At 44.9% G+C, this 21,430-nt stretch overlaps 1 protein-coding gene across 1 annotated transcript; it reads left to right on the top strand.

Moving 5' to 3' along the window:
- Positions 1–1,400: 1,400 nt before the first annotated feature.
- Positions 1,401–19,642, top strand: LOC119458324 (kanadaptin-like). The gene is made up of 7 exons (XM_037720155.2): positions 1,401–2,009; positions 6,088–6,289; positions 10,030–10,166; positions 11,481–11,646; positions 14,210–14,329; positions 16,413–16,473; positions 19,468–19,642. Exons 1-7 carry the CDS (start codon positions 1,593–1,595, stop codon positions 19,640–19,642), a joined length of 1,278 nt encoding a protein of 425 aa, XP_037576083.1. The 5' UTR covers positions 1,401–1,592.
- The last annotated feature ends 1,788 nt before the right edge of the window (positions 19,643–21,430 follow it).

The following is a 21,430-nucleotide window of genomic DNA, read 5'->3' as shown; positions in this document are numbered from 1 at the left end:
GGTTCCGGAAGCCAGCTTCCGGCTTCCGGAGAACGCTTCCGGCGTTTTATGAAAAAAAAAAATCCGAAAGTTGTATCCGTAGCGCGGAATCGCACCAGGGACCCCTCGCTTCCGAACGCGTGGCGCTAACTACTACGCCACGAAGCGCACATAGACACACACGCACCACGATGGCAATAAATACCCAACATTAACGAAAGGCCGCGTTTCTAGCGCGTTACGGCCCGTGTAAGAAGCTGGTGTAAGACGCTGTGGCCTCTCCGCCTTACCTTCAACGCGTTTCGAACGCGCTGCCCAAGGCGGTGGCAAGTCAAGTTCAAGTCGAGGAGCGTTTATGAATACGGGGGGTATACTCTCTCAGCAGTCATGTGATGGCGTCGGCAAACGCGGTGCACGTTCCGGCATGTGTAAATGCATGGCTGCGTAAGACGCTGTGGCCGCTCCCCCTTACTAGTGAGTACTGCACGTTTCTAACGCGTTTGTGCTAGTTGCAAACTAAGCCTGGATGTCGGTTTGGGTGATAATGCCCGGCTCTCTTCGCGAATTCACGCAAAATTTATCTAATTAAATACTTACTTAATTAATTTGTTAAATAACACGCTCGCTAGCTGTTGGATGCGGTCATACTCCGCAGCGATATAAAGCGTAAAGTAATTTGGCGGTTTTCCAGTTCAGTCCAGTCCAGAGGTCTTGCACGTGGGCCTGCGTTGATTACGCTGCTCTATCAGGCATAAACTTAACTCACATAATTTCAGAACATTTTTATTTATTTTTATTTTTAAAATGACCCTTAACCGACTCACGTCGTATCAGCGCCGGCCAGGCTTAGGTACTACTGGCCTTCTGCATGAGACTATAATTTTGGATATGGGAGGGGTACTTTGATTCCCGTTGGACGTTCACCACTTACAATTCCACATATGCATACGTTAACGGGGCACGCGAAACTCTTTATTTCGCCGAAGACACCAATTGCATTAATTTGCAGTCTATTTCGTTATACCGAGTATCTGTACGCGTGCTGTGAAATGAACTCCGAAGCAGTGGATCAGTCGCACATGTTACTTCAAGTTGCACTGGTCTAGTGAAGCTTCGCTATCGAACATCGACTGCTGAACTCGTCATTTAAAATCAGTTATTACTGAGCGCGAGTAAAGTATTTGGTACGAAAAACCGAACCAAAACCGAAATCAGGCACGAAATAAATATCACACACGCTCTTCCATTCACTTTTATTAACGTTAAATGTCAAAAAGAAATTGTAAATAACCGCAAAATCTACAGTGTAAGTCATACAGCGTTATTCAGGACCACATGTTCAGGACTGAAAAGTATTCTCTGTGTGTATGCGAAACACGACGGAGAATCTGTCGGCGATCGGCGAAAAAGAACTTGTCTCAGGCAACCTCCGCACTAACAAAATGGCCGCCTCTAGTGGCAAAATTTGCACGATCTTGCGTCGCGCACTGGAAACGTTAAGTGCATTTGTGCGTCCCGTGCAACAATTCTAAGCCGTTTGTTTCGCGATGAGAGCGTGAGCCTCGAGCTATTCACCTGCAGGCCATCGACGCCAAAGTGCGCGATCTTTCGCAATGGACTCCGAAGTGTCAACAACAACCGCAACCCGGCCTCCGCCGCAGGCCGAAGACGACGCGACGGCGGTCGCCGACAGCAGTGTGCCCGCACAGAGCGACAATGGAGCCGTCAGTTCGTCATCCGCGAGTGACAGGAACCCGGAGCCGATGCAAACCGACGGCGAGGGGGGCTCGGATGCGTCCGAGGTGTCGTCGTCCAAAACGGACGCTCCCTGCCGCGCGTCGTTCAAAATGCCGCTGATCGGCCCCAGGCCGGGAAAGCAGAAGGTGCTAAAGACGGGCATCACACCTCTGCCGCAGTGCATCGAACTGCCAGCCTCCTCCTCATCGCCCGCTGGAAGTGGGGAACCCCAAGCGAGCGCCGAGTCCACGACACCGGGTCCGAAACCGACGCCCACCGATGTGCCGTATGAGGTGCGTTTGTTGTTTGTTTAACCTCCCTTCCTCTCCCTGCCCCTCTCTGTCGCGTTTGGTTGGTCATTAGCAGTTACATGACAACTAGAAGAACGGCGATCCAGGGTACACGAAAAAACAAACAACAAAATGCTAAGCGATTATTGAAGGTGCACGCTTTTATCAGTGTTGGACGCTTCCGTGACAAGCTTAGGTAAACTCAAGGCAATTCAGATGGCCAAAGTATGTATGCACAATGTGGTCCACTGTTAAAGTAAAAACTTTAATGTTCGCCTCTCACTTTGCTGGCGCTCTAGCTGCAAATGCCGGTTGAAGCCATGTCAGTGTACTGCACAGCTGTGTAGAAAAGTGCCTAATAATGTTCTGAAAATTTTCGCGTGGTTACACTCGCCAGAGGGAAAAAAATTTGTTATCAGTGAGCCACACAATACATACTGCCTGGAAAGCGTATTTCGGCATACCTCTTGCAGAAGTGCGCGTTAAAGTGCACACAAAACAAGCAGTATTAATCGTCGCAGTCAAGGGTTTGATGAAAAATCGTCTGGCGAGGGAAGGTCATAGTGAAATAAGCGTACATTGGCCAAATCAAATAAAATATATACCGATGTTTTGGCGCCTGTACGGCTGCCTTGATCACAAAACAAATGCACAGCAGCAGTGATTACATATGCACTTGTCAAGTCAAAAGATGTTACGTCAAGTGCGTGTATAATCGCCGTTGCTGTGCATTTGTTTTGTGATCGAGGCACCCGTACGAGAATCAAAACGTCAATATATATTTTATTTGATTTGGCGAGTGTAGCCTTCCTTCTACTATTAATGGTTGCAGCAACTCAGGGATAATTAGTTCAGCTCCAGTAAACATTGTGCCATCATTGGGAGGCTTGATGCAGCACGCTTTATATCAAGTGCACCCTCAAGCATGCCGATGAGAATAGAAAGGAGAGAGAAAGAGTTGTACACCACGGTTACTTGCCATCAGTCATGTGGAGGGGACATGACTGAATTAGGGACATAGGCACAATTTGTGTAACTCCTGCAGCCAATGACTGAGGTTCGAGCAGGAATTGCTTCGCTGCTGGTGTTATTTTGCTCACTTTGAGAGTTGGTGACATTTTGCACCTGGCATGCCCTATTAGATGAGAAAAAATGCAACATATACGGACTAAGAACTAGAAGCAGATGACAGAAACACAGAGCTTGCAACTAAAGTGTGTTATTTTCGTAGTGGCAGGTGTGAGTATGATTGCAACAACAACGAAAAATACAGAGCAGCAGAAAACAAAACACGTGTGTAATCAGCAAGAACGACACAAAAGGGTGATATGAGCTGATTAACCAGAATCGAAACCCAAACAATGCCACTCGTGACTGACACAGTTTTCACCCTCAACAGAGATAAGAGAATGTGTTCGTTGCTTCTTTTCTTGCTCCTCGTTCGTTGCGCTAATTTTTTGTATAATCGTTGATAGACGCCAACTTGCGCACCTTTCAGCCCTAACACAAGAGATTCTCTGCGAGCGTTCAAGTAATCTCTGCTTGTTTTAGACTTTGCAAAATTCACTCAACTTGGCTCTTACTATCAGACACCCAGCTTTCTTAGTTGATTTTGGTTGGGAGCTCATTCTTTCATGAAAATGTGCCATAATTTTTTATGAATCAAATTTAGTTTTGAAGGGACTACTAGAGATACAAAAATCAGGTGAGCTGTTTCACGTAGCCCAAATAGCCAAACTGAAAAAGGTGGTTCCCCAAGCATGTCTGTCCCACTTACTATACTACAGCACCAAAGAGGGACCAGGATAATGTACCGATTGTATTCCTCTTTGTGCTTCATCAGTGGTCCAAACAGCGCTCTGTCTATGTTATCAGATAACCACGATCAGCTGGTTGTGGGTGGTGGATGATGAGAAAGGAATAAAATAAAATAAATTCCGATGTTATACCAGCCAAAGCATTGTGTGATTAGGTGAAAGTGGATCACTGAGCTAAAGCTATGTTTGTGATTCAAGAGGTAACGAAGAAAAAAGAACTGTAGATAATGGTTAATTTTTATTTACACAAATACCATACAGTGCCCTAATAGCGAATTATTGTAGAGGGGAAACAATATGAATAAGAACAAAACGAAGCGCTGTCGAGAGAGGCATATGAAAAATATTCTTTGACATGACACAGGGGATCAGTTTTCATATAGAAACACATGTTCTTGGAGCAGTGTAAAAAAAAAGATGATGATGGCGCAGTGACCACGCAGTCTGGTAATGAATTCTGCTCTTGTGTGGTACAGGGGAAAAAAAGCATGTCTGAAAATATTAATATGGCACTTATACTGGCGTTCCTTCAGGATATGAGCTACTCGTCTTGAGGTATTCTTGTTTGTTTATTCCAGTTGTGTTATTAAAAAATATTGCAAAGCTCTGAAAGCCGCAGATATTTTCTTTCTTGTGAGAGCAAAGGCCATCAGAGTTCTTTCACGTGAGCAGTTTTCACATAAGCGATTCCTAAGAAGTGTCCATTGTTGGTAAGTTAACCGTAATTTAGTTCTCGTTTTGAATTGAATTGCGTATGTTAAAGCGCTAAATATTTATGATAATGCACTATGAAGTAAAATTCAATACACCAAATTTTTCAGCATGCTACATGCATATGGTACGCTTAAATAGTTAATAGTAACATTTGTGTAAGCAGGGTGCAACTTCTCGTATATACAATCCATTGCCAATTAAGCCACTCCTTCGGAAGAAAAAAGATGAATTTGAATGCATCTAGTCACTGGTCAAACACAGTTCAGTTTTTTTTTTTTTTCAGTTCTGGTAGTGACTGCAAGTTTTTATCACCTTCCTGTTTAAATTAACTTGATAAATGTATGTAATTTTTCTTGTGGGGGAAGGGGAAAGTTTATCATTTATAATGGTAGGGGTTGTGAATAATTATTGCATAATGGCAGCACCTGGTCTGGTTTAATATCCTCAGCACTAGGTGTACTTTACAGAGCTTCTCAGTTAAGCCAGCCGCTTTGTAATTTGGGACACATCATCTCTGGGAACAGTATGAACTCGGAAGACACAGCAAATGCTTTTACTGCATTTCTTGTATGCCTGTACATGGGTCTACATCTTTGTTCAACTACTTTAAATCAAGGTTTTGTACTCGCTGCTGCTTTGGTCTCGCTGAAGTTTGGCTGTAAGATTGCATTTCTTTGAAAATTTTCATGCAATGAAACTTCTAATGCAATTGCATTTACACATACTGACTGTCATTACATCACAAGATATTTCAGGGTTACCACATAGAACAAATTTTTGACAAGGCGATACATACTAATTAGGTTTCAGCATTCTTGGTTTTTATTTTCCTCAAGTTTGTTATACTTTTTTCTGCCCAATAATATATTTTTTTATGAATATATTTTTCCACGTGAACTTTAACCAGCTTTTCCGGTTAATTTTTCAGCAGTGAGCTTACCAGTTTTCGTTTTCAGTTATAATGTTCACTAATTTTATCGATGTTGAAACATGCTGTATGGCTGTAGATCCTGCACTTTTCTCACTGTAGTTGCATATAACTAACATTGCATAAATTAAATATAACTCAAGAAAAATAAGACTAAAGGCAATAATGTGATGCCTGGCGTCATGTTGCTTGCCTGGTTTTTCTGATTACTGATAATAGCAGAGCAACATCACATTCCTCCTAGTGAAGTGCACTTGTGATGATGTTTTTTTTTTGTTTTTGCTGCTTAGTCTGAGTAAGCAGCGATGCTATGTGTCTTATTGAATGACGTGGACCAAACAAAAAGACCTTTATGGGAAATATGAGCGAAAATAAGGCAGTGCAAAAAGTGCATTTAAATTTGCTGGGATAAGAGCACAGGTCACCATACTATTTCCTGAAGTGCTTTCTTTCATTCCGGTGTGTGCCATGCTAGAGGCTTCTGGCCCTAATGATTGCTCTGTTTCTTGTGTTAAATTGTTTTCTGACTGAAGTGAAATTACATTTTGATAATGGTCTGCTCTCATGATCGCAACGTTTTTGCCTGCCGAAGCCACTTCTGCAATCTTTGTTCCGTTGCCAGGAGCCCCCTTGGAGTGGTGTACCAGACCGGGAGTACAACTTCCAAGTGCTCAAGGGAGGCGTCATTGTGTCAAACTTCCCACTGGACAAGCCTTACCTTGTCATCGGTCGAAAGGACGACTGCGACGTCGTTCTGGAGCACCCGTCCATATCACGCTACCACGCCGTGGTGCAGTTCCGGGCTGGGGAGTCGGGCACATCAGGTTCGTCGTGGATCCATCTCTGTGTTAATGCCGCCACACATTTTCTTTTCTTTTGCACTTTTGTTATTTTTGCAGTGCTGTCAGTGTTAGCATGCTTCTGTCCTTGTGTTAAACATGCTCGAAGACATTTGTGGAAAGGCAGCCCTGCCTAATCAAATTAACAGCAACATGTGTAGTAAGTTTCCGAAATACTGCAGTCACCACTCATTTGCCTAAAAGGCTCATTGCTGCACGTAAATAGGGGGCCAGTTGTGAGCTGTGTTTAGTTAAAATGACGACCAACTGTCCATAACTATCACGACTGCCAAGTTGTGCTTCTCTTGCTTGTGCAGGTTCACCCAGTGTAGGGCATAAGTTTCTTCGGTTCATTGTCGCCTGCCTGCCTACTTGTACTCATCACTTGCATATAATATCTCTGCTTCAGGTTGCTGTCTAAAATTTAGAACAGAAGTACATAAGTATGCAGAGCCAGGCCAGCCTCCTGGCGTAGGGCTGGATAGAGGCAGGAAAGTTGTAGAGCAAGTGGTTGCTAGCAGGCCTGCAGAGCTGTCCCTCAGATCTCCGGCCGAGTAACAAGCAGTCTTCCTAACTTCGAAAGAAATATAATTTTTGCCATGTTTTAGCTTTCAGTTGGGCAAATATTTGATCTTTTGTATATAAAAAGACTATTTCTGTATACTGATGCAGTGGCGCACCGACGGGGGGGGGTTTCGGGGGTTGTAACCCCCCCCCCCCCCCCCCCCCGAGGCCGACTTAACTCCCCCTTTTGTTTAACCCCTTTTCTTTCCTTGCGCATTTGAGTACTACAACTAAGATGTAAGATGCGCAGTCGTCTGCACACTCGCAAAAAGTGCATTTTTTGACAATTTCCCATGAAGAAATTGAAATTAGTGCTGTTTAGATAGTATTGGCAAACTGTCAACAGACTGGCAGAGATCCTGGGTGCGCTACTGGACTGATGTACCTGTTTTTGTATGAATACCTATAAGGCGAGGCTTTTTGATAAAATGCTTAGCCTCAAAATGACCCCCCGCCTGATATGCGAGGTTGATAGGTTCAGTTAATGTTTCAATATGGTGCCAGCAGCCCACCTTGACATGTGGTTGAGACCACTTGGGGAACATGCGAGCAAGAAATGTTTATCACAATTTAGCACGGTATTATGCATTTTTTTGTAGGTTATATTAGAGATTAACTAAACTTTCTGAGTCATTTGCAGTCACCGACCAATTCTTTTTGCATGACGAAAATTGAGATGCGCTCAATTATTTGGACATCATGCTGCTGCTGTAACTAGCCCCCATATACGTAATGGATGACAGTCAATAATTTGGACATCCTGGAGCACACTGTTCAACTTTTTCGACTGTGCTTGCCCAGCAGCATGATAACTCAGGTGCCGCTACAATCAGAAAAAGTTAAGTTTTTGTTTTGCTGCATTGGCAGTGGGCCAGGGCATGCAGATTCAGTGCTAGCTCTGAATGTATGCTTCCCTGTCTAAACAGCGGCATGACAAGGACCAAAATGCAGACTGACGTGGTCACATGCAAACATGCGCATACAGCACTGCATTCACTTGCCTTCCTTGCCACTTAGAGAGCAAAAATGCTTTTGCTTTTTACGGTGAAGCTGTTAGTGTGCTTGCAAGTGCTAGAAAATGTCTTACGCGCATTTTTCCAGTGCCCTGGAAGGACTATTCACTGAGTTTATATTTGAAGGAAAGGGGGAGGGATGCACGTTAATGAAGATGTGCTGGAATATTTTAAAGTGTGCTTATTAATTAGGGGCTAAATGAAAAATGCTAAATTTTCTGCCTCTTTATAAGTGTTATATGAAACGCTTACAAAGTTTGCCCGTTGTGCTCGGAGAAGCAAAGGTGGCATCTGTTTTATATATTTGGAGAGAATGGTGGCCATGTTAGAGGGAATGTGCATTGAAAGTTTGATGTGTGTGGGTTATTCAGTAGCTTTGTAAATAATTTTAAATTACTAAATGATTGTGTTCTTCCAGTTTAGGGGTGTTATATGAAGTTGATACTTTGCGTGGTGTCCTTGGAGAACTATACATAGCATCAATATTCAATTTGCACGGGAATGGGGGGACACGTTGCTGATGTGTGATTGAAGTTTTAACTGTGTAGTTTAGTTACAGTCTTTGTAGAAAATTATTTATCAAGCTGCTCCGGTGGCTCAGTGGCTGTGGCATTTTGCTACTGAGCACAAGGTTGTGGGTTTGAATCTCGGCTGCGGCAGCCACACTGAATGGTGGGTGGAATGCAAAAATGCTCGTGTACTTGGAGGTCTGTCTGCTTGGAGGCCATTTTTGAGCTGACAAGTACAGTGCATACAATGCGCGCTAATGGTGGTGTATGCTAAGTATTACATTCCTACGCACCGCGGAAAGGGCTTAAGTTTCAAACCAAATGGCGTTTGCCCTTCTCCTCGCGGGCTCCGCGCTCCCAGCTGGAGAGTCTACGTCAATTGCACAAGTGCGCCTACATACATGGCAGTGCTGTGATGTCGCTCGCAGTGACACGCCACTGCGAGAATTATTCGAGGCAACGTCAGTTGTTTGTTTAATCTGTTGCTTCAATAGACCAATTAAAGTTTAGAGAACTGATAAAACATCCAAACAGAATGTCTGCGTGTTTTTGTTTTGCTTCGTACTGTAGCAAGAGAGATGTACTTCCGTTTCGTTTACTTCTTCCCACGTTGTGCAGTCGCACATGCAGAGAACGAAACTATGTCATTTTCTGCCGTGTTTCAGCACTGTGATCATGGTCTTTCATCCTCTCGCGTCTGCCTCAATGCTTGTGATTGTGGCACTGACTTATGCCGCCAATCAGGTGTTCTCGTGCAGAGCGCGCAAAGCTATCTGCTACGCGAAACAAGACGCGCAACAGTTCGCGCTCGAGGCACACTCGTGCGAGTCTGCCACTCGGCAAAAAAACCTGAGAAAGAGGGCAAAAAAAACGGAAGGCGGGGCCCATGACGTATTCGTCAGGCGATCCTCCTGCTCCGGTATGGGAGAACACGGGGAAGGAATTTCACTTGCGGAGGCTACACGGAGCAAGTGGAGAGAGTGTCTATGTTGGCGGTGATGCTCGCCTCCTGAAATCATGGGTTCACGGCACTTGAAATATTTATATCTCTGCTTTAATGAACTAATTTGAAAAATTATTTCGGTAGAACACTGCTTAGAGGGCACGTAACAACTTCCAGCGTATAACCCAAATTTGCTATGTGGCCTGGTGAAGGGCCCTTTAAAGAACCCTAGTTAGTCAAGAATTAATTCAGTGTCTTCCATTACGGGCTACCGTAATAGCTCCAGTGTAGCTTTGGGACGTTGGACCATATAAATCACGCAATGAATAAGTGGCACTTTACCGTTAAGTGAAGGTATAGTACTATCGGCATAAATTCAAATGCGAAGACTTCTGAAACTATGCCGATGCGTAGTTGCGTTCCCAGTTTCACCTGCATTTGTAACAGCGGCCTAATTCTCACTCGGAAATGAACACGTGGGACTACTTCATGCTTAGAAACTGGATATACAGAGTGATTACATGTCACACTTGCATGTAATTACACATAGTAGGTGCTCTGATCACTTATATCCTCTTCACGTTGCATGCTGATGGTGCCTGTGTTAATGGATGTTTGACTTTGAAAGGCTTCAGTCTGTGTTGACTGCCTTAAGTAACTTTTATGTTGCTCAGTTTAATCTTGCTTACTTTTCAGGTTTCTACCTTTACGACCTTGACAGCACGCACGGCACCTCCGTGAACAAGAATCCTGTGCGAGCCCGTTCTTACAAGCGGCTCAGAGTTGGGTACATGGTCAAGTTTGGTGGCAGCTCGCGAAACTTTATACTCGAGGTGCGAGATCAGTTCACTCATAATTCATGAATGACATAGTAGATTTTCTAGTGCTATGTTAGTGCTGTTCAGTGAAGCTGCTCAATGAATTACAGAGAGCTTTTGAAAACTGGTTTGTGATAAGTGTAATAGTCAGCTGTTCACGTAGAAGGTAAACTGTATTATATTTATGTGTGCAATCAGCTGGCGGTCAGTGCCTTATAACAGCAAGAGACAGTGAGATCAGGGATATTTCACGCAAGCGCACAGTACACCCTCTAGTGCAAGTACCGCCTGCTACATGGTTCACTCTAGGAGGACGCACACAGTACCAGTTATCTGCTTGACCCTATTTACAAAAAGCGGGCCGAACAAGTGCACGAGTAAGATTTGGCATTTGTGGTACACTTTTTTTTTCTTATCGCAGGAACAATGCATGCACAAGAGGAGACAAAAAAGAAAGGTCTTATCAGCCTGTGCGAGGTATTGTCAGTAATTCGTGTCAACAATGGCACCTCACGGGTAACAAAGGCAGGGGTGTGCTCAACCCTAAAAGGAATAGCTTGGCAGACGACACTTACACTAAAGAGTGCATTGCGCATGTGTGCGTAATATCGCCGATCTCGACACTTCTTGTCATTATACGGCACTGACATAGCGTGCAGTTGACGCTCGCACAATATTAAAAGTCTGACTGATTGTGCTTTAGAAGCCAACAGACAATGACGTCAAGGAAACCGTTAAGGAAATTAACCATGTTTTCTTATTTTAATTGAAAGTGTAGAAATAATGATAAAAAGGGAAAGAAAGTGGAGGGGATAAGACTGCTTGATGCCAATGGAAGCTAAACCCACAACTTCTGCATGATGCATGCATTCTACCAATTTTGCTACAGTGGTGGCTGCCCCCCCCCCCCCATTCACGTCCTTTGGGTATTTGAGTATGCGTGCAAGATTAGCCCTGGGGAGTGTTGAAGCGGGCAAAAAGGGAGAATTGTCACCGACCAACTGCCTAGACTGTAGCTTTGTTGTGCAGTCAGGCGGATTAGGATAAGAATTTTATCTTTCATCTTGTCAACTGGGGCTGTATTTGCGGGCAATCAAACACTTTTGCAAGATTTTGTGCGACTTGGCACGGACGTGTCGGAGTACTATATGTCCGAAAACGTTTCTGGTGCTCTGACAAGCTAGTTATCTTTGCACAGTGCTTGGAATGCTGCCTGCGGTATACTTCAATGCCTTCGGTGCAGAGTCATACGAAATGTTTTGAAAGGGATGTTGTCTTAGAAATTGAATAATGTTGCTTTTGTGTAACGATGCTTTGTGTCTGTCCCAGGGACCAGACGACGACCAGGAAGACGAATCTGACCTCACGGTCTCAGAAATAAAGCAACTGCGCAAGAGGCAAGAAGAGGAAGCTCGGCAGAAGGAAGCTGAAGCCAAGGCCAAAGCTGAAGCCGACAAGACCAAGGAAGAGGAAGGTGGCGTTGACTGGGGCTTGGGTATGTAGCGCTGTCATGCATCTGAAGTAGTGAAAAATAGTGCGAGAGGACCACATTTTGGGAGTGTTTTGTGCCGTCAGGGATGAATGCTTATAAGCCACAGCTGTACAAGAAAAGAAGGAGCAGAAGAAGAAAACAGCACCTCGATGTCCCAGGTGTTTTTGCAACCTAGGTGCACAATTGGTAGCTTGACGACCTCAGCTCATCATAAGCGATCACCACTGTTTGACTGGTGACGAGACCACTTCGTGATGGGTATTTTGCCACTACAGTTAAACCTCGATATAACGAAATCAGTAAAATTGGCCATTTGATTCGGTATATGGAAATTTCGTTATATTGAAATTCGACCTTTTATGCAAATAAGTACAGTTCAAGATGCATTTTTCTTACATGGAATGGGCTGCAAAATTTTCCAAATTATTGGGCAATCGGAAAAAGCAAATTTGAAAATTTGAGAAATCATTTTATTGAATTTGGGAGTTGGTGACGAAAGATATGGTTTCATGCCATGTCGACGATATCTTGACATTGGCGGTACAAAGTGAAGCCAGCCACGCTTTTGCGTCCACTCCCCTCCACCTTGAGGCTGATAGTGTCGCTCACAGTATGACGACGCTGTCATGAAAAGCACTGGAGCGAATGCTTCGTCTGCCTCTTGCTTCAATGCGTCTCTGAAACTCGAAATTATGCAACCTCCAGTATTAAATGAGCGAGAAGATAGCACATGATGCCACGCCATTTGAGCTTGCCCAGCTTTGCACGCGTAGCAGATTACCTCTGTGCTCAAGCCCACTGACAGTCATGTGCAGCCAAGTCGGTGCTAGAAAAGGAGATGCATGCCAACCTGCCCCCCACTACCTCCTCCAGCTCCCTCTCCGCCTTTGCGTGGTGCGTTTGATTGCATTACCGCGAGCTCGCTACGCCCCTGTCCCCTTGCTCGCGCGGGAAGGCGGCGATCATAAAGCCACCACACTGCTCGGCTCACCCTCGCACGCTTTCACTCGCGCCTAAAGCATACATCGCACAGGGCGTGACCTTTTACAGAACATGACGCTGCTCTGCTTCGGCAGTCGCGCGGCGTGCGGTATGAGAGCTTTGTCTGCAAGCAGCTGCATGTGATTCAACCATTTGACCATGTGCATCCACAGAAGTTTCCATTTATTGTCCTGGTATTCCTTCGCGGCGGCAGCAGTTAAATTTTTGTTATATTGAAATTGTGTGAAACACACTTTGTTATATTGAGGCTCGAGATACGTAGTGTTCGATGGACAAGAAGTCATAAAAAGTTAAATACTTTGTTATATCAAGAATTTCGGTATAATGAAGTTTTTTATATTGAGGTTTAACTATCTTAATGGCGTTTTGCGTGCAGAGGAAATTATGTGTTTTTGGTTCACAACATAGATAGTAGTAGACATCCTATTATCATTGCTTTTATTTAACTTTATTTTTTACATCATTTGGAGTGATAGTTCTGTGTTCTAACCATGTTATTTAGGCATATTAGGCACTTGCTGTTAGAATGTCCAACTTTCCACAGTTTTCACTGTGTGCTGCTTAGTAATTTCCGTCAACTTAGTCTTGCTCAAACAGCACTTGATGATTTCTTCTTTTCAAAAAGTTGTACTTTAACTTGGTGTGAGGCTCACAAAGGTGTGCTGGAATTCTTGCCAGCCATGGGGATAAACTTTCGTCTATATCGCTCGTACTCTGCATGTGACTGTGTGATGTGTTTGTAGTATGCCCCCTTCGTCTCCCTTTTTCCTTCCTTTATCTCCTTCACCTTCTCTTTCCCTTTTTTTCTCTCTCTCTTCAAGCATGTGGGTAGGTGTGGTGTCCCTTTTATGAGAAAATTGCTAGCCTGTTCGTCTTTATTTCTTTGTGGTGTTTATGTATGCTTACATGATTAATAATAATAATAGGCATGTTACATTGTGAAATTGAGCCATTATGCTAGTTTGTTTTTTTAAAGAAAAAGAGGCCTTAAGGAGCTAATGGCAAGTTTAAGCTCTTGCCATCTGTAATATACATGCAAAATGTAAATATGCTCTCCTTAGGCTACGACTGAGCCACCTTGAATGGAATTTGGTGCACTCGAAATTGAGTGGCAATTATGGGCTTCTATTTGACATTAAGAGGAAGAAATGTAGTTGAGCAGGCCATAGGACATAGGTGGTGCATTGGAGTCACAGTATGGCTACCAAGCGAAGAGAAGCGCAGTCGAGGGCAGCAGAAAAATAAGTGGGTTGATGAAACAAGAAAATTTACAGGCATAAGATGGGATCATCTAGTGCAAGATCGCTGGAGGGGCTTTCATCCTGAAGATGGGCATAAAATGAACTGTTGGTGATGCATGGAAGACACCAAATATCGTTTTTAACTTTTTACTGTGATGAGTTCTCAGTACTGCATTATCTAGTTAGGTGAAATAGTTGAGCTGCATGTTCTGTAACTTCTTCGAAACCTGCATCACCAAGCGACTTGCTGTCATGAGACAACATGCTTTGCAAAGACATTCGATTACAAAAATCTCAAGCGCTCTTCTGTTATGCCCTTCCAGGAGACGATGCGGAAGACGAAGATCCCTCGTCCGAGAACCCATTTGCAGTTGCGGGCAACAACGAAGACCTGTACATAGATGACCCCAAGAAGACTCTTCGAGGCTGGTTTGAACGCGAAGGTGAGATTGCCGAGATTGCTGTGGATTTCATACGTGATATACAAGCATTTTGGCTTCATAATGTAGACGGTGTTTGAGAAGTAGAGGTGTGCGATTATTTGAAACTTTTAATATTCGATTCGAAATACATGTTTACGAACCCCCGAAAATTGCTGTTGCCGGTTTCTTAAGTCAGCTTCGCCACAGTACAGTGGTGTTATGTGGCGAAGCATGCAAAATGTATTACAGGGAAGCGCCAAGGTGCTTCAATGGTAAACTGTGTTAAAAACCCGGCTTTGAAACAAGCAAGAAAAATTCAACGCCAAGGAACCCAGAGATGTTCTCAACAATGAAAGCTCCTGAAGAGGCTCCTTCCACATCAGCACTGTGAAAAGACTTTGATAAGCTCTCAACCAGCATCAATTTTCACTGCCACAAGCGCAGGTTGAAAGATGTGTGCATGATGAAATTTTGGGTGAAAAAGAAGATTCATGTGAGTGCTGGTGCCTACTGTTGGCTCGGCTTGTGTAGAGATACCCGCCGACACCAGACACTAGTGTGTACATTGAGCAGGTCTTTTTGTTGTCTGAAGTAATTGTAACTTGCAGGAGGGATTGCTGCTCTCCAAGCATGTCGAGCAGCTATCATTCATCTGACAACATTAAATAACTGCAGTTGTGACAGTGTCAGGCAGAAGTGTTGTACTAGAGAATTTTGTTGACCACTAAGTGTAACTTTTCTGTACATTATTTGCTGTGCAATAAACTTGCTTTTTTTGTACCTCTGTATGACGAAAAAAATTGCTTTTCTTGCAAAACTTAAAAATATTCAATTTGCACTTCGTTATCATTGTACAAATTTGCTTCAAAATTGAAAATGTGTTATTCTCACACCCCTACGAAGAAGCCAGAGTTTGTATTTAATCAGTACTTAAAAAAAAAAAATATATATATATATATATATATATATATATATATTTGACGTCTGTGCTATGTGCAGTAGAATCACTGTACAGCATTTTTCACACAAGTGCAAGAAAGTGAAAGTAGTAGCCGGGAAATTTTTTTATGTCAGCATGTTGAATAATACTGCAAGTGTCACTACACCAGGCTTCAATAACATTATAGCCAGGAAAACACACTAACAAGGAACATACTGGCGACATCCTACTCCAGTGTTTGGTTTTGTGTAGAGCTGGTACAACCTCGGATGACGCTGAAGTTGGTGATTGCGATTATTACAACATTGTATGGGGCTGTGATAAGCAGACTTCACTGCATTGTTCTACCGGCGATTTTTGATAATTTAATCTCGAAGGGGCCTGAAAATTTGTTAAAATTAAATGGAGTTGGAATGAAAGGAACCTCATTAAATGAAGGAATTACGTGCAGCGCTGCATTTGGTGGCGCATGTGCTCTGACCTAACACATGAATCACGGGTTCCGCAAGTTCCGGAATGGAAGACCCACTTTCAGAAAAATTTTCACTGCTGTGAAGCCGCACCATAGGGCAAAATTTGCATAAAACTGCTGTCGTTGGTGTGGGTTATACGTGGCAAAATGTGGTTCTTGCAACAGGAGATTGGAGCAGCAGTTGGTGCGTGTGTGGCTGCACTGCCGGGTCAGAATTGTCGCGGCGTGAGTTGGCGAGCTGATGAGACCATGACCGGCGGCCCAGTATGTTCTAATTAACCGTTACAACCGCTTATGTGTTCGAATTACCGGCCGTGTTCATACATTTGAATGCACATAATTTTGACAGGAACACAGCCTCAGTTGAACACACCGGAAGTTCGAATTAAGCGGGTTGGAACTAACAAGATTCCACTCTATTAAATGCCTGGCAAGTTGTATCACCAAAATTTATAACAAAAAGCAGTTTATTCACATCATCAATGAAGATACTAAGCGCTGGTAGTTTTGTGTGAAAGGTACACATTTTTTTTACTGCTTACAGTGGGAATATAAGCGTTCAGTAAGACAGTGTTGCTAAAGGTAAGGAGAGTGCCAGAGGTATCGGAGGTTTCATGTTTGATTCTCTTCACTTGCTCATTCTGAAGACTTGCACCTTAACGATTCTGTGATTTTCTTTGTTTTTCTTTCAGGCTACGAGCTGCAGTACAACGTCGAAGAGAAAGGCTACAGCCACTTCGTCTGCACTGTTGAGTAAGTGTGCATCAATGCTACCTTCGATGTATGTTGAGACAGAAAGTCAAATCCATGTTGTCCTGTTTCGGTGTTTTCTTCAAGGCAGAATTGTTTGTTGATTTGTGTAGTGCGTGCAAAAAACTGTGAGTGCTAGCCAAAGGCCGCATTTTTGGACACTGCGTTTGACCTTCCGTTCACTTCGCCCTGTGTCATTGGCTTGGAGAGTTGCAAGCAAAAGCTTGAAGACCAAAGGTGGCACTAAATTTGTCTCTTTCGTTGTGGCCTGGGCATGCTGGCTGAAATCAAGTGGTATGTGCGCGTGTTCGATAAATTCAGTGTATTGAAGCAGTTCCACATTGTGAAGTTGTGCTAGAAGAAATTTTAATTTTGCGCTGATGCTGTAGTTTTCGAACTGTTGCTCGTTACTGTACATGACTTGCTGCACTGCTGTTATTGCTGAGATTGGCTCCTTGGCGGCACGCATGATAACAAAAGAACGATGGAAAACTAAATAGAATGGTATAAAATACGGGCCCAGAGCACAAAAGAGGACAGGGACTTCTCTTAGCAATTATGCGTATTTTTCAGCGGAGATGAAACTTCATAGGAATAGAGTACATTTCGGAGGGAAAATGCTGAATAAGTTACTGAGTTGTGGGTTCATCGGGGCCCCATAGAAAATTTCCGAAGTGCTGTCAGAGCCTTTAAAACAGTCCTTTGAGCAATGGATTAAGGAAATTTCAAAATTTTTGCTGTAAGCAAGTACTTAATGTTTTTGCTCGAAACTTTGCACATGTACTATTGCACACACTGAAGAACTGCCGTGCGTGAGGTCAGCAGGATTTTTTAAAGTTCAGAAGTATCATTTTAGAGTCAAAACAGCACGAAAGAACGGGGCAAGCAAGAAGACAAATGACAAAGCGCTGAGCTGCAACTAACAATCATTGCATGCTGCACACAGAATATAAGTACAGTATATACCACTTATAACGTAACTGCTTATAGTGCGGGACCGGATATAGTGGGGTCTTTTCAGACTCCCGTTAATTTTTCCATAGCACTCCATGTATACACATATCGCTTGTAGTGCAGTTGCGGGAAACGAAATACCGGTTACAGTGTGGCTGCCTGGGAGTACGGGAGTCGGCGGAGACAGCGAACGCTCCCCTCAAATGGGCGCCCCAAGGAGTGCTCGAGGAAGAAAGAGGGACGAAGTGGAGGAGAAAGTCACGTGGTGCAAACGAACAGCCAGTGAGGCTGAAACCAGAATCATGAGTGCGAGTCGTGAAATATTACGGGGCGCATAGCAAGCGATGGCCACGAAACTGCCAACGCTGGCCAACGCTTGCTTCACGATAACGGCAGTTAACGAAACTTCAGGGAGCGGGCGGTGCCGGCACGGCACGGCGAAGGGCGCACGCGGAGACCGTGGAATGTGAGGGAGGAGGGCGGCAGGGAAGCGGATTTCGCCTTGGCAACTCCGCCGCTTCGGTGGCGCCCCTCGCCCTCGCTCATAGCTCCCTCACTTTCAACTGTCACCGTGCGCGCCCGCCGCCGTGCTGGCGCCGGTGTTCCAGCCGGCCCAGCGCCAGCTCCCCGAAGTTTCGTTTCCTGCCGTTATAGGGAAGCGGGCGTTTGCCGCCGTGGGCAGTTTTGTTCGCCTGCCTGGGACAGCGCCGCTGCTTCCCTCTGCGCCATAGCCGCAGCGTGCAAGGTCAACACGTGACTATCAAGTAGACGAAGCATAAAGGAGAAAGAAGGGTTCACTGCCATTTCCTACACGTGGCTACGGTAGCGTGGCTGAGACGTGGGCACGCACACGCATGTTCCGGCGCAACGCAGAATCGGTGACCTTGCCATGTGAGAGAGGGTGAAATTTCCGCCGCGTTTTCTTTTTTCTTTTTTTGTTCGCGCGCGACATTGAGGGGTCTCTCCTAAGCTTTTACTCTATGGCAGTGCCGGAGCAATGCCGGTTGGAGGCGTCGCCACTTCATTTGGTTCAAATTAATGAGATTCGACTATAAATTGAATGCAAACGTTGTAGCCGCATTCCTCGACTGTCGCATACGCGTGGTGGCTCGGTGCACATGTTTTGCTTATGTGTGGGCCTTGAAAATTGTTGCTTTGGTTATAGTGCGGTACCGCTTATAGTGCGGATATTCGCGACTCCGGCGACTTACGTTATAAGCGGTCTACACTGTACACAGGAAAGAGAGAAACACATGAGGAAGGGAATATGGTCATGGTGATTACATATGGTTTAATACCATGTGCCATTTCAATTGATGTAATATTTTATATCGAGTACTGCGTCATTTAATCAAAAAAAGAATGATTGAAGACATGGTAACACATGCTGTGCTTTTTTTTTTTGATATCCTGTATGCTTTGTAGATTTTATGTGTCTTCTGATTTACATACTTTCTTAGAATGGTTGTCGTTTCTGTTCTTACTTGTCCCATTATTTCATGCTGTTCCAACTCCGATATGTACCAGCTAGCCTGTGTTATCACTCTTGTTCAGTGTTATTTCCAAGCATTTATTGTTACTGGTAGCATAATGTATGCAATGGGAAGTGTAGATAATAGGGAGAGTGCAGGAGTGCCGTGAAAATGTTCCACAGGAACCGGAAACACTGCTTTAGTGAGAACGTGCTGCAAGGCTTTAACAAGGAATGTGCCAGGTGCTGCGGCCTCTGCTTTAGAGAGTTCGGTTTCGCTGGAATTTGGGTTGTGATTTCGCAATGTCGCGCAAGCCCGCAAGGTGCATTTATTTTTATTTCTTTAAACCAGGTTTATGTGTTCTTTCTGTCTAACTTGCCCAGCCGCGCTATTATGTCTTCTTTAGGGCGTTGAGTTCCTGAAGCTGCCTTCTGTGATGATTTTGTTTTATTTTGCAACTCTGCTACTTTTCTTGCAGCTTCTGCAGCATTTTCGGTATGGAAAACAATAAATGCGTTAAGTAAAGGAGTGAGTTACGTGCCAGTAGCTTGACTCAGTGTCATCTCCACAGGCTGCCCATCGATGCAGCAAACGGAGCCCCCATCATTGCCGAAGCATCAGTGAAAGGCAAGAAGAAGGAGGCAGTCATTGCATGCGCGCTCGAGGCATGTCGCATTCTGGACCAGCACGGAGAGCTCCGGAAAGCCTGCCACGGTGAGTGTTCTGGCATGCAGTCCTTTGTTTGAACCATGGTGTTCTTGGTGCAGTACTTCCGATTGGGAAATCAGTTTCTAGTGTCTGCAGGAACAGCAAGTGTGGCACTTCGGCCAGCATTTGAACGACGGGTAGTGTATGCGGATTTGTGTGAACGTCAAATTTCTGGCCTCAAATGATATCGCAGTGTGCAGATTTATAGTTCTCAGTAGAATATGTTGTGACGTGAATGCAGCGATTACCAATGATTACACTTGTGCCCTTACGCTTTGAAAAGATATGATATGCTTGGAAGTTAAGAAAGATGGAGTGTAGTGAACAAAGCGACAGCAGTGTATGAAGCCTCATGCAGGGGGATTAGACAAGTCCATGCACTACTCGTCATTCTTATGGGAGCTGAGTGATTGAAGCGCCAGATTTCCCTCTGGTTAGCTTTAATAGGAAGCAGCATTTTGTGGCTGGGAAAAATCCAACTCAACCTAGGAAGTTGTGCCAGTGCAGTAAATCATAGCAAGTTTTGCCACTCTGCTCTATGACCTGGGGTGTCTTTCCACTGGAAGACGACAATTTGCCGAGCATGCCTCAGCGATTTGTGTACAATTAAACCTGCTTATAACAAACCTCCATATAACGAATTCCTAGATATAAAGAAGTTTTTCTATTCCCCGCCGTGACTCCATAGAAGCACATGTATTTGAAACCTCTACGTAACGAAGTGGCAGCGGGAGACCCCCTCGATATAACGAATTTTCCCCGCCGACAACCTAGAGATTTCGCCCCAAATTTTGTCATTTTTGCGCAAGCAGCAACCGGAAGCACCTTCTCCACCGTGACGGAATGCGAAGCGGCGGCGTCGCGCTTGGCGCGCTTGAATTCACGGCGCAAGAGCGAGCCCACGTGTGCGAGCGTGCGCGAGGCGGGCCTGCATCCCTCGACCCAGTGACCTTGCCGCCACGGGCGTGACCTTTCCCCTTCTCTTCATTCAAACCTGACCCCGCCGCTTGCTGCAGCTGGCCCAGCCCACCAAGCCGGCACTCTCCTTTTCCTGTTGATGTTGCCGAAGGAAAAAAAAAAGTTTTAGTTTTTTGTTTTTTCAACGTGCTGGCTGCGTCACTCTCTGGTTACTGCGCAAGTCTCTGCGCTTCACTTCACTAACTTGACACTAGGTGACACTATACGATGCTACGCCGCCATCGTGTCGCTCGCTCTACGTTTCCGACGCCTTGCGCTTGTGCGAAACGACACGCGTCCGCGCATCCAGTACCTGGTGTGACATTCGAAGGATGAGTGCTTCGACGAAGAAACGCGAGATATTGACCTTGTCTGCAGTTCGCTTTGAAGATAAGCCCGCACGGGCACACACTTTTTCCACATCGCAGATCGCTTTCAAGATACGACGGCCGCTGCCGAAGTAAACACCTCCCTTTCTCGCCTCCCCCGCCGTGCCTAGCGCGGAAGCGCGCTTCCGTCCCCCTCCCCCCCTTCTCCCTCACGCGCGCGAGATTGAGTCGGCTGACCCCCGCAAGCTTTCACTCGTACACACAGTGTACGGCGCGCGGCGACAATGTTGCCGTGTTTGGACTTTAGTACACGGAACCGCAAAGCGACGTCCACAGGGATGGCACAAATGCGCTTCGCAATAAAATGTGCTTCTGCGCGTTTACTACTCCGACGGCGACAGCGAATTCGCACCCCCTACCGGCAGCTTCTCCGCGTTACCGGGAACTTATCTCGAAGGCCATGCTTTTGTGCGCGGCAATCGGCAGAAAATACGTCATGGTGGCCATGTTGTAAGTTCACTATCGCTGGCGACTGTCGTT

The sequence above is a fragment of the Dermacentor silvarum genome, chromosome 7 (assembly GCF_013339745.2).
Source record: "Dermacentor silvarum isolate Dsil-2018 chromosome 7, BIME_Dsil_1.4, whole genome shotgun sequence".
NCBI lineage: Eukaryota > Metazoa > Arthropoda > Arachnida > Ixodida > Ixodidae > Dermacentor > Dermacentor silvarum.
Note: the sequence above shows the minus strand (reverse complement) of the source record. Positions and strands in the feature narration are given on the sequence as shown.

Coding starts and splice junctions, on each gene's coding strand:
- LOC119458324 (XM_037720155.2), top strand. CDS start 1,593: ATGGACTCCGAAGTGTCAACAACAACCGCAACCCGGCCTCCGCCGCAG. Junction 10,167..11,480: donor CGCGAAACTTTATACTCGAG/GTGCGAGATCAG, acceptor TGTCTGTCCCAG/GGACCAGACGACGACCAGGA. Junction 11,647..14,209: donor TGGCGTTGACTGGGGCTTGG/GTATGTAGCGCT, acceptor ATGCCCTTCCAG/GAGACGATGCGGAAGACGAA.